The 13,164-nt window shown below is 35.7% G+C and overlaps 1 protein-coding gene across 1 annotated transcript in view; it reads left to right on the top strand.

Moving 5' to 3' along the window:
- Positions 1 to 8,849: 8,849 nt before the first annotated feature.
- Positions 8,850 to 13,164, top strand: part of LOC131067386 (inorganic phosphate transporter 2-1, chloroplastic) — a 64,496-nt gene continuing 60,181 nt past the window's right edge. Inside the window, exon 1 of the mRNA XM_058002364.2 lies at positions 8,850 to 10,039. Coding sequence (XP_057858347.1) covers positions 9,212 to 10,039 — 828 coding nt within the window. The 5' untranslated portion in view covers positions 8,850 to 9,211. The remainder of the gene's footprint in view (positions 10,040 to 13,164) is intronic.

The raw sequence follows: 13,164 nt of genomic DNA, 5'->3' as shown, positions 1-13,164 counted from the left end.
CCTTGTCCCCTTGGAATTGAGATAGAGTAGTTTTAATTTCTTCATTAGTGATTTTGGAATTCAACATATGATTGTCGTCATTTGTTATTAGTTTAGGTATGTTTTTCAATAAGGCCCTATTGTTAAGGAGGTCTGAGTGCTCCCAGTTGTTGAGAATATTTTTAAAATATTGGGTTGCAGCCTCCGCAATTAGATTTTGTTCCGTAATGGTCTGCCCATCGTCACTGATGATTTGAGTAATTTTGTTTCTTGCCCTTTTCAATTTGACATTGTTGTGGAAAAATTTGGTATTTTTGTCTCCATCCTCTAGCCAAGTTTCTCTAGATTTTTGTTTCCAGAATATCTCTTCCTTAGCCAAAATATCCTCATACTCACATAGAAGCTTTTTCTCTGCCTCATATATTGTTTGGGTCATCCCATGTTGTAGAGCATCATTATTCACAAGTTCCAATTCCTTTTCAATTCTTATCTTCAACTTGAAGATGTTTTTGAATTTCTTTTTGTTCCAATCTAGCAGTTTATGTTTAATGTCTTTCAGCTTTGAGACAAGACAGTACAATTTGGATCCAACAAAGACACCTTCATTCCACCATTTCTGGATATTAGGGAGAAACTTCTCATGTTTGAACCACATCAGTTCGAACTTGAATGGGCTCCCAGATGTCTTTGCTTCCCCTAATAACTCTAGTAGCATCGGGTAGTGGTTAGAGCCTGGCCAAGGTAATACAATGGCTTTTAACTCAAAGTTAAAGTCAGACATGTCTCCTTTGAAAAAAAATTTGTCCAGAGTTTCAACAATGTTGCAAAATCCTTTTCTTCTGTTATTCCATGTATGCAAGCCCAACTTAGTCTTGATTTCCAAGAGATTGTTTTCACTTATCCAATTAGCAAAGTCTCTTTGTGGCTGTTTGATAGACCTTATCCCCCCACTTTTGTCTGTTGTGTTTAGAATGGTGTTAAAATCACCTCCTATAATGATGTGCTTAGCATCTTGATTTCTTAGGAAGTGCTCTATTTCTTGCCAAACTACCCTTTTATTGTCTGTTGGGATTGGGCCATAGACATTTAGGATGATAAATTCAAGGTTTAGGCTAAGAGATCTTACTTTGCCAGCCAACCAAGTTTGCATTCCGACTCAACATGTGAAAGTGATTGAATTCCTTTTCCACATTATTGCCAGCCCACCCGAAGCCCCTATAGAGTCCACCATCTCCACCCACCACTGGGTGAATTTTCTACTAAAATTGGTCATATCAACCTTTCCCAATTTTGTTTCTTGTAGCATTACTAGGTCCATAGCAGATTTCATTATACTACGCTTAATAAGGTGTTGTTTGTTAGGGGGCCCCAGGATCCTAACATTCCATGTTAGTATGTTTATTCAATTACGGGGAGAGGGAGGTACTTTCTCGGACCCATCAGAGTTGTGATTTTGGTCTACCCCTCCGCTTCCCCATCCATTTTCATCTTGTCTAAAAAAGACTTCCGACCTCTTTTGTTGGTAGTGGATTTGCCATAGTCTAGAATCAATTTATCGCCTACCACCTGGAGGATGCCTCTGTTACACATATTGTTTTGGTTGTTGTTAATTGCCAAATTATTTTCTCCTTCCTACATACTAATAATTTATTTGATTATGAATTCTCTCTCTTCTTCTTCATTCAACCCTTCCACAACAGGAGAAGAGTTCTCCATATTGGGAGAGTCTAAGGTGTTCTCCTCAGGTGATGCCTAGGTTGAGTTATTGCCCAATGTCTAGGCTCTGGTAAGAGTCTGCTCATACTCTAAATTGAGATTGGTATTATTGTCTGCCACATCTGCCAGAGCATCATTGTATACCTCCTCTACAAATTCTTCTGCTAGTTTACACATTAAGTTATCAATGGCGTTGCTTAATTCCCTTTGAATCTGATCCTCATGCCTACATTTGTTATTATGTTTTGTTTTATTTGGACTATTTTCGGTCTATGGATCTGAGGGAGGAGGGGGGGTTGCATGATTATTTTCCTCTTGAGGGTTAGCATTGATGATGAAGCCGCCAATATTGTTATTAAATTGGATGTTAACTCTGTTGCACAACTCTATAGGATTGTCCGGTTTTGGGGTTTGAGGTTTTTGTGTGCTAGGGTTGATCCTTTTGCAAAAGGATAATTTCTCGGAGATCGGGCCAAGATACCATACCGGAGATAAGATATAATTTCCATCTACTATGTCTAGGGATATATTTTTAAAATTCTTCAAGCTATTATCTACTTCTATTAAAATTTTGATATCAGATTTTTCCAACCAATTCGCTTCCACTGTTATGAATTTGCCTAATTTATCCCCAATTTCTATGAGAATTTTGGCATGCATTAACTCAACAGGAACATTGTGAATTTCAATCCATTTAGAAGATGTTTTAAATTCAAATTTATCTGCATAGAATTTAGAATGTCAGTTGATGAATTTAAAATTTACTCCATTGTAGAAAACAAATTCCTCAAACAATAGCTTTGTTTTCAACGATTTCTTATGGCATTTGATATACTTAGAATTATTAGCTAGGGTAGTGATACTTAGCTGTCCTTGGAATGCATCTTTCCACCATTTAGCAATCTCTGCAAGGGGTGACCATTTCCACCCCATTTTGCAAAAAGCCCATGCTCTTCGCAGTAATTCCTCAACTCCAATGCAGCACTGTGAGTGGGGATTTTGATGCAATCTAGGTTGGATGTTACCGACTTTAGGACATATTGATTCCTTCTTTCCTTGGGGGCATAATTATAAGAACTCCTAATCACCGGAGCAAGTTCGATGACTCTAAAGTTGTGGCATTGTTGTTGCAGGGCTGCTCCTCCAACTTCGGTAGGTTTTATAAAACCCTTTGTATGATTAAAATGTGGTTGTGAATTGTGCAGGGGCCTTTGAAGGGATTGACACCGGTCTGATGTAGTAGCCCTAGTTCCCAAGGGAATGCGATTTGCCTTTGTAGCACAGTTTGGGATCCGAGATGTAATGGGGACTGCCCAAACTTTAGACAAATCCATCAAAACCCTCGCTTCCCTTCTTTCAGCTTTAGCCACTCGCCTTCTTTTCACCATATGCCATGGTTGGTTTTGTAGAGGAGGAGCCCTACCGGTTGTTGAGGGAAACCTTGTATCATGCCTGTCGAAACCCCTGTCTGGGTGGTTATGTTGTTCGTCGAAATGTAGAGCCATGTGTTTTTTCGCTTATTTAATTTTCAATCCTCTTAAGTTGATTTGTCCTAGTTATTTTTTTAACATCTTCTTTTAACCACTTTTTAATATTAATTAAATATTTATTATTTAATTAATTCTAATTAATCCCTCAATTTAAATAATTTTTATTATTTAAATAAATTCATTCTCATTTTTAATTTCTATCTCTATTCAATTAATCATTCAACCCTTTTTCTAAATATTAATTAAATATTAATTATTTAATTAATTGTGATTTTAATTCCTTTAATTTAAATAATCTTTATTATTTAATTAAATTTAATTTCTAAATAATAAAATAGTTTCTTTAAATTATTTAATTAACTAATTAATTCTTCAAATTTCAAATTCCAAATCCCCAAATTCTAATTTCATTTAATTTCTAATTTCTTCTAATTTCATTTAATTTCATTAATTCTTCTAATTTCATTTAATTAACTAATTTAATTTCATTCAAATTCAAATTCTTCTAATTTCTTCTAATTTCAAATACATGTGCATGATTTCAAAAATCTAATTGAAAATCAAAGTCAAGTTCTTAATATATTCAAATAATAAATTGAATTTAAAATAAATTCAATATTTGAATTAAATCTCATGCAAAGATTAAATTGAAAATCAAAGTCAAAGTTCAAGCACATGCTAAATTAATTAATTCAATTATCTCTTCAATCTCTATTTCTATCTTTTAGTTAGCTTTTTCTAAATAAAGCTCTCAATCAACTTTCAATCAATTAACTATTCCATCTATTTTGATTGATCTTTTCAATTAATTGATTAATTACATCATTTCTTTAATTCTCTCCAATCATTCTTTTTCTATCTTCTAGTTAGATTTTTCTAAATAAAGCTTTCTTCATCATCAATTAATTTTCCTCCAATCATTCTTTTTCACCTTTCAATCAACTTTTTCTCAATCAGTTGACTCATTTAATCCATTCAATCAATTGAGTTCCACCTCCAAATAAACAGTTCAACTATCAATCAGCATGTGAGCTCAACTGAGTTCCACCTCTTGATCAATCCATTCCACCTCTCATTCAATCCTCTCCAATAATCTATAAATTGAGCATTCAATCTCCATTTTCAATGATCACGAACTTCAAATCTTTGTGTCATTTGCAGGTTGGCAGCACGATATCTGAGAGCCACCATACCACAAAGAAGAGAGGAACAATGGAAGCCATGATGCACAATAGGGAGTTCTATATTGTTTAGAATTATTATATATGCATCTATATTTCATTGAGGTTTTGTTTGAATTCTATTAAGATAGGGATTCGTGATTTTCCTTTGATTTCTCATTGATTACATGATGAATTTTTACATACGACACACATTTCGGATGACCAATTTCAAGAACAATAGAGACATCAATGACAACCAATATGTTGACATTAACGACAACCACTTAACAACACCATCTCATCCGCAACAACTAGTTCATGCATACACTTCCTAGCCTAATTCTTTGCACTCAATTTGTATTCTTTCAATTACATCTTCAACTAAAACAAAAGGAAATAGGACCCGAATCAACATTCAACCCTCTTCCTAATATAATTGAGGTTGGATCTATTGAGTTCATCTTTCTTTTAATATGATGTGTGTGAAATAGGTCATTTTCCTTGTTTACATAGCTAGACTTGTGAAACCCTAAATTTCCATCTATTACACTAAAATCGAGAAACTTAATAGAATGAATGCTAAATATTACCATTTTTTATTGAAATGATAAATATGGCAACACTTCTATCTATCTCCCTTCTCTCCCTTTCTCTTTACCTATGTATCCCTTTGTCCCTCCCTTCCTTCTTCCCTCTCTACTTCTCTTTAGCACCCCTTTACCTCTCTCCCTCTACCTCACTCCATCCTTCCCTTTCTACTTCTCTATATCTCACCTCTCCCTCTCTCTCTCTCTCCCTCTACTATCAACCTCTTTTCTCTACCAATCTTTTCCCTCTCTCTCTCCCCCCTATCTAGGTCTCTCTCCCTCCCTCTCTTCTCTCTCTCTCTCTCTCTCTCTCTCTCTCTCTCTCTCTCTCTCTCTCTCCCTCTCTCTCCTGTCTAGGTAATTACCTCTCCCTCCTACCCTCTGTCTAGGTATTTCCCTCCATCCTTCCTTACTCCACTCTCTCCATCCCCCCTCACTCTCCCTCTCTTCCTCTCTCTAAATTATTTATGGTTTATGGTTTTAAACCTAGGGTTTAGGATATATAGTTTAGGGCCTAGGTTTTATGGTTTAAGGTCTAAGGTTTATAATTTATGATTGATGATGGAGGGTTGAGAGTCTACCTCTCCCTCCCTCCCTCCTTACCCTTTCTCTCTCCCTCCCTCTCTTATTCTCTATCTCCTTTCTAGAGGTTGTTACCTCTCCCTCCCACACACACACTCACCTCTTTCTCTCCCTTCTCTAGGTCTCTCCATCCCTCTTTCCCTCTCTACCTCTTCATCCCTCTCTCCTTATTCCCCCTCTCTAGGGCCTAGGGGTTCAGGTTTAGAGCCTAGGGTTTAGAGTTCAATGTATAATGTTTAAGGTTTAGAGAGTATGTTTGTTGATGGAGGTTTGAGGGTCTACCTCTCCCTCCTTTCATGATTCCCTCTCTATTCATCCTTTCCTACCTCCCTAATTCTTTTTCTCCGAGATTCAAGGTTTTTTCCATGGATCAATTTTTTTGTTTAGGGACCAAGGTTTAATGTGTAAAGTTAGGATTTAGAGTTTGATGTATAATATTTGGGGTTTATAGTTGATAATGAAGGGTTGAAGGTCTACCTATCCCTCCCTCCCTCCCTCCTTATCCCCTCTCTCCCTCCCTCCCTCCCTCCCAACCCATCTCTTCCTTCCTTCCTCCCTCTCTCACCCTTCTTCCATCCATCCCTCTCCCTTTCTTCTCTATCTCTCTATGGTTCAAGTTTTCTTAGTTTCATGGTAAACATGGCATAATGCAAGCATGTTATGATGCACTCATATGTTCGCAATTGACCATAACAAAATTAAACTATAATGCAATCGTGTTATGGCCTCAATTTACCATAATGTGCTAATGTGCTTACATTATGGTCTCTAGGGAGAAAAAATGGAGTGGCCACTTTTTTTATCCCTCATCTTTGTGCACTTACCCATAGGGAAAAAGAGACTTGAAAGGATTTTTATGACTTTATCCTTTCACTTGTATCTTTAAGAACTTCCAATCAATGTAAAATTATATAATTAAGTGTGGAAATTGTCAACCAATTTAGAAGGCTTAACATCAACATCTAGATTTACAAGATCAATTGAAATCATATGTATAGTTAAAGCGGTATCTTGCTAATCCATTTTTTAGCATCACAAATATCATTGTAAAATTCTTCTTACTAGGTAAGATAGGTAGTGCCAAGCATATTCTCAATCATACCGCTTCAACATTACTTAACCATGTTAGGATTGAACCTAAGACTCCTTAATGGGAATGAAGATAATAAATCAAAACCTTGAAAGGAACGAATAATCACAATAAGGTTCAAATTTGATTTTAAAAAATAGAAGATTATGAACGATCATATTCAAAAATAAAATAAAAAAGATAATTTCTAAAGGACAAACCTAAGAGGTGAAAGATTATTAGGTTTAAAAAAATGAATAAAGAGAAAATACTTTTCAAATGTCTAGTTATAAATTAAATAAAAAACTAACCCAAATATATGAGATGAGTTATAAATATAACATAAACACACTTATAAAATTAATAAAGGACTATGGCACATAGCTTCATTTATGATAGGAACATATTTTGTTGTAACTTGTGCTTGTAATATAATTTTAGTTTTTCCTATTAAATTTGGAATATCAATTCTTCAATAAAATAAGAGATGACTTGTGCTATGTCCTAGTTCAGTCTTCCACCTGTGGAAGCAATCCTCACACATGCATTTTTAAAATTTCATTGGTTCCAAATCTTATTTGCAACCTTGATCTTGTTCTTTTGATCTTTGAAAAATATTTACCTCTATTATTTAGGCTTGATGGTACCTAGCAATGTCATTATAATTTTCTAGAGTAGTGTGGAAGGTAACTTTCTCCCCTCCCTTTTCCTTGATAGTGAACCCTTAGATTGATTCAACAATTTTGAAGAAATTAGAAACCACATCAAATATAGTTACAAATGTTTATATCATTATAATCTTAGATGTTGATAAAATTCTCCTTACATAAATTGTTTAATGATCTTCAAATGCTCTCCGTCGATATGGGAACCAATTCTTAGATGATCTAAATGAACTAAAGCTTTTTCGTTTTATACAATAGCCTAGTGCCACAATTTATATGTATGTAGCTAGTTAGTGAGAAATGACCAATTGGAATTGAGTTATCTTGAGCTCACATTCAAATTTGAATTTATAATTTCAGGTGTTAAGATCATGTAGTTTTGAATTGGCTTGAGAAAGAATCGATTTGAAGTTTGGGTTTGGAGCACTAGGGGATAAGGGCTAATAATTTGATAAGATATAAGCTATATGCTAACTCTTGTATGCTAATATTCCATTTAGGATATAGAGTCAAAGTGATTCCAAAACAAATGGAGAAAAGTGATAAATATGTACCTCCACAAGTTCTAATGTTGAACATTATAAATAAAAATGGTAATAACAATTATACTATTAGCTACCTTTTGTAGGCACTAATTGGAGATAAGAAATGCACATGGTTAATTACAAAGGAGTCCTAAATATCATGTTCATCTACTTAGTTTGAATTTTTTTTGTGCATAAGCTAACAAAATGTTGAAGCTGACCAATCCTCAACCTACCCTAGTCGTAGGTGGTTTGAACTCATTTTGAATCATGCACATGTTCGTCTATCAAGGATTGGATCATAGGTTTGATTTTATCCTCTAAACAAAATTATGTTTATGATTTGGTCCCCTTAATTCAAATAGCTTTTCTATTTATTCTAAGCTAACCCTTTCACCTAAATTGACTACCACTCATTTGTTTGTGTATCAAAACATTTGAATTGAAAATCTATACTTGAGAAAAAAGCCCCATGACAATAGTTAAGCATTCAAGAGATTGGAAATCATAGCGGATCATATCAAGAAGATTATCGAGTAGCAATATTCAAGCATTGCATCAATCATTAACAAATACTACACTACATTTTGTATCAACTTCTTTTGGATTTGACTTGAAGTTAATTTTAAGTTTTATATTTCAACCCTCTTAAAACAAATCTCTAAAAATATTTATTAACATTATACGATCCAAAAATAAATATCTATATTGACAGATAGATTTATAAATATACGACAAATAGAAAACAAAATTGTAACCATGCAAACATGATCAGACTATCCCAATAAAAAACAAGCCTAAATTTAATAGGCAAACACATCGCACAACTACATCTTACATACTGACAATTGCAATTCCAAAAATGCTAACCTCCTATCCATCTACTTTATCATGTATGGATGTCAACTGGCAGGTATTAAGAATTGATGTATTATCTAAATTATCGGATAACTAAATCGTGGATATTCATTGAGGTTCCCCCTGGCCCCCACCCAAGGGACTATATCCATGTATCACCTTTCATCGCTATTTGCTCTTCACAATTACGTCACATACCAGTTCAAAATATGGTTATTTCACAAATATAAGATGGCATGTGTACAGGAGGATGTTATCCACAAAGAATAACGAGGAACCACTAGTATTTCAGAGAAATATCATCCACCGGCTCACATTCTCCTTGTATATTATTTTTTAACTGGCTGCTGTAAGGCCTGCCCTTCCTTTCAACCATGAATATCCCAACTTCCCAACATTCATTTAAGTGGTTCCCATAAATTCTTCCAATTCTAAGGTACTAGGTAATGAGATTCTTATTTGTAAAATGAACGTTATCCTGAATCAATACATTTCGTGAAACCCATTTAGTCTTCTCTGTATATAATTGTAGAGGAGCAATAATATTATTGCCTGTGACTTCAAAAATTGAGCTACAGATGACAAGGTTGGCTTGGAACTTACAACTAAAAGGGCGAAAGAATATGCTCACATTTGTACATTATTGCCCAGGGAAAGCAACTGCTGCTGTTAGATCCCTACCAATTAATTCTTATAATCCACTGGGTATTGTGAAACCCAATGGGAAATCCCAAATGGCGTTTGCTGGATATGAAATAAGTCTTTCACATTCAAAAGGAAATAGCAACTCATCTTGTTTAAACAGAAACAAAACAAGCATTACACCATTTTACCTTTTACCCATATTAAATGGGCACAAGAATCTGAGAGCAACACTGTCTTCATTTGCTGAAGGAGATAACATAGATGAAAATGTAAAAGATGAAATCCTTCATGAGCAGGGGTCTGAGAATAATGATAATGAAGGTGCCAAGAATGGACTATTGCAGGGAATGGCAGAAGCCTTCAATATATCACCTGAAACGGCCTACGGTATTACAGGAGGAATAGTCTTGATTGCTTTGTTTTTTCCTGTTTGTATGCAACCTGTGACAGCAGCCAATCCTCTGAAATTCAAGCTCCTTTCATACTTGATATTGCTATGTGGGTTTTACATGGCATGGAACATTGGTGCCAATGATGTGGCCAATGCCATGGGCACATCAGTGGGTTCGGGAGCACTCACACTTAGACAGGCTGTGGTAACGGCTGCGGTACTTGAATTCTCCGGAGCCCTTTTAGTGGGTTCTCATGTCACCCACACCATGCAGAATGGTATTCTTACCCCTGGGGCTTTCAATGGAAGAGATGCACTGCTCTTCTCTGGTTTTTTTTCATCTTTGGCAGCTGCTGGAACATGGCTCCAGGTCAGAAAAATCACCTCCCTTTTACCCTAGTTTGAAGTGAGTATGTTAGGACATTGTACTGTTATTGGAAGATGAAACTGAAGAATTGGGTAGACGTTTAAGTACTTTCCTCTAAACCCAAATAAGTAACAATTCAGTATATAGAAAAATCATGTGAAAAAGTAATCTTGGATAAAACTATTGTACTGTTATTGAAAGATAAAACTGAAGAATTGGGTAGATGTTTAAGTACTTTCCTGTAAACCCAAATAAGTAACAATTCAGTATATAGAAAAATCATGTGAAAATGGTAATCTTGTGAAGTGAAAATCCCTTGTCAAAAAGAACAACAAAACCGGAGGAGGGCACTAATAGAGAACTAGACTATAGTCAGTAGACTCAGAACAGAAAATGAACCAGCATCCGCTTCTATCATCTGGAAGACTGAACGATTTGATGTAAAGTTAAACTTAAGGAGCGAAAGAGTTGATTCCCAAGGATAAATATTTTATTTATTTGATTGAAGTACTCGAAGTCTTTTATATATATAGAATGAATTTGATTGGTTTGGAAATTCTAAGCACTAACAACAAATTTATTTCATTTAAAGTATTAACATATTTTGTTGATTAGCAATATAATTCCTGAAAAACACCAAATATGAAAATCAATATATTTGCAAGGAACAGTCCATTGATTTTCTCCTTTTTGTGAGGTTGAGTTTTACAGAAATTATTGAAGTTTTGCTCGGTTGCCTAAATTTATTGAATCTGGGGACATCATAAATAGTTTCCAAATTTCCCTCAATACATAAACCCATTGCAAATTTCCTTCCAAAAAATAGGTTTAGGGGTATAGATACGAAGGAAATGTACCTAGGAAAAAGAAAACTAGTTGACAGAGTCATTAACCCACTTTTTTTTTTCAGTTTGGTTTCTTGATCTGATAGCTTCAATAGTGGAATTGGATAATCAAAGACTTGCTTTTCCAACTGTGGAAAAATTTCACACTGTGATTATATGCTGAAAAAAATTATTAACTTGTAGTACAGTGCAAATCAGATTCTTTTTATGAAATTTCAAGCTCTTTATGCTCAAATCTCTCTCCTGCAATAATCTTGAATCTCCAGAGGCAATTGAAACTTCATTAAATCCATGCTGATAGATTCCCATGGCCTTTGTGGTACTGTTAAAGATGTGTAGAGCCCGAGTTTCCTATTCATGGGCTAGGCAATGCAACAAGGAATGCAGGATGGATATGGTGCTTAATGTCTACGTGGATATGAGTTCAATAGAAATGTTGTTGTAGCACTAGCAGTGTTCTGATAGTGCTGAAATGTCCATCTGTTTTGGTGTAGTGTGCCTCCTAGGTGAGTTGTTGGCAAGGTGTACCTTTTGGAACATAGAGATGCTCGAGCACCTAGAGAAGCCTGTTAGACAAGTAGAATTTGCCAACTTGTTTGTCTTGCACAAGCACGTGTAGTTTTGAGTGAAGTCTAAGTTTGCTCAGTTGAGATTTTCCCAATTCAAGGATTTGGGGCTGTGTGAGTCCACTACTATGATGAATGCTTGAATTGGTGATAGGCTGAGGTGATTTGCTTCCTTATTGTCTGTCTCTTCCCTTCTTAATCTTTATCAGCAGCTGAAACTACTGCAAATATGTCATTGACTTCATCTACTTGCTCAACATGTCCAAAAACTGAAGTGGCTTATGATCTGAATGAATGGTAGTCTCCTTACCTAAAATGTAGTGATGTCACTACTTGATAGCTTGAACAATGACGTATAATTCTTTCTCATAGTTGGAGTAGAATCGAGCCATGTTGTCAAAAGTTTTTGACTGATATGCAACCAAATGCACATTTTGTTTGAGTATCACACTAAGAGCATAGTTAGATGCATTGTTATGAATTTCAAAGGGGTGTGCAATATTAGGCATTGCTGGAATATGCACTACACAGTGGAAGTGCTTGAGCTCCTCTAAGGTGCATTGCTGCCAAGGTGTCCGGATGAATGCTGTCTTGGCATGCATGATTTAATTGAGTGACCAAGCAATGTGTGAGAATCTGACAACAAATCTACGGTTGAAGTAAGCAAGTCTGAGAAGGTTGCACAATTCAGTGATGTTGCATGGAGTTGGCCAGTCTCAAATCACCTTGATTTTCTTAGGGTCTATATGGATGCTTGCATGATCAATGATTTAGCCCAGATATGGGATTTGTGTTGTGCCAAACGTACACTTACTGAAATTACCATACAACATGTGTTGGTGCAAAGTGTCTAGGATGCATGAAACATGCTCCTCCCAAGTCTTGTTGAAGATGAATATAATTGTCTACATAGACAATGACAAAGAAGTTGGGGAAGGGTCATCGGATGTTATTCTTTAGGTGCATCAATGTTGCTCATGCATTGGTTAGGTTGAAAGGCATAATGTAATATCCCAGTAACTTTTTTTGTTTTTTAGGCCAATGACAATTCATCCACAACAAATAACCCATTAAGGTTAGAGGAATAATCCAAACTACTGAAAGGGAACCCTTCCACCTTTTGTTCACCGAGAGCCCAGACTGGGAGGGTGAGAGCATACGGTGTTCCAGGGATCGTTAGCAACAATAATCAAACTGAAATTATAATGCTTGGGCGGCAAGCTAGCCCCTTCTGCTTATCCAGCAGGATAGAAACCAAACTCTTGGCGGTAAACCGACCAAGGAAAAAAGACAAGAACTGAAATTCAATCACTATACCGCATATTTCAGTGGGAGGACATTACATTAAGCTATCACTCTACCGCATATTTCAGCGGGAGGACCATTGTATTGAACTTATCACTCGACCACTTATTCAGCGGGAGGACTGAGTACAAAAACTGAATTACAAAACTTAGAAGGCGGCAAGCCAGCCTCTTCCACTTATGCAGTGGGAATTACAAATGAAAGCAAAAAGAAGGGATGATCAGTACTACTGAAACAACCTTACAATATTGAGATGAGATGAGAAGAATAATTGCAGATTTCTACAACAAGACTATAATTTTCTGTTACATTGATCTGCAGGCTGAAATTACAATTCAGCATCCTATGGAAACATCAAAATATTCATAACTCCCTCATTTTTCACCCAAATCACATGAAATCAATCCCAATC

The sequence above is a fragment of the Cryptomeria japonica genome, chromosome 6, assembly GCF_030272615.1.
Source record: "Cryptomeria japonica chromosome 6, Sugi_1.0, whole genome shotgun sequence".
Lineage (NCBI taxonomy): Eukaryota > Viridiplantae > Streptophyta > Pinopsida > Cupressales > Cupressaceae > Cryptomeria > Cryptomeria japonica.
Note: the sequence above shows the minus strand (reverse complement) of the source record. Positions and strands in the feature narration are given on the sequence as shown.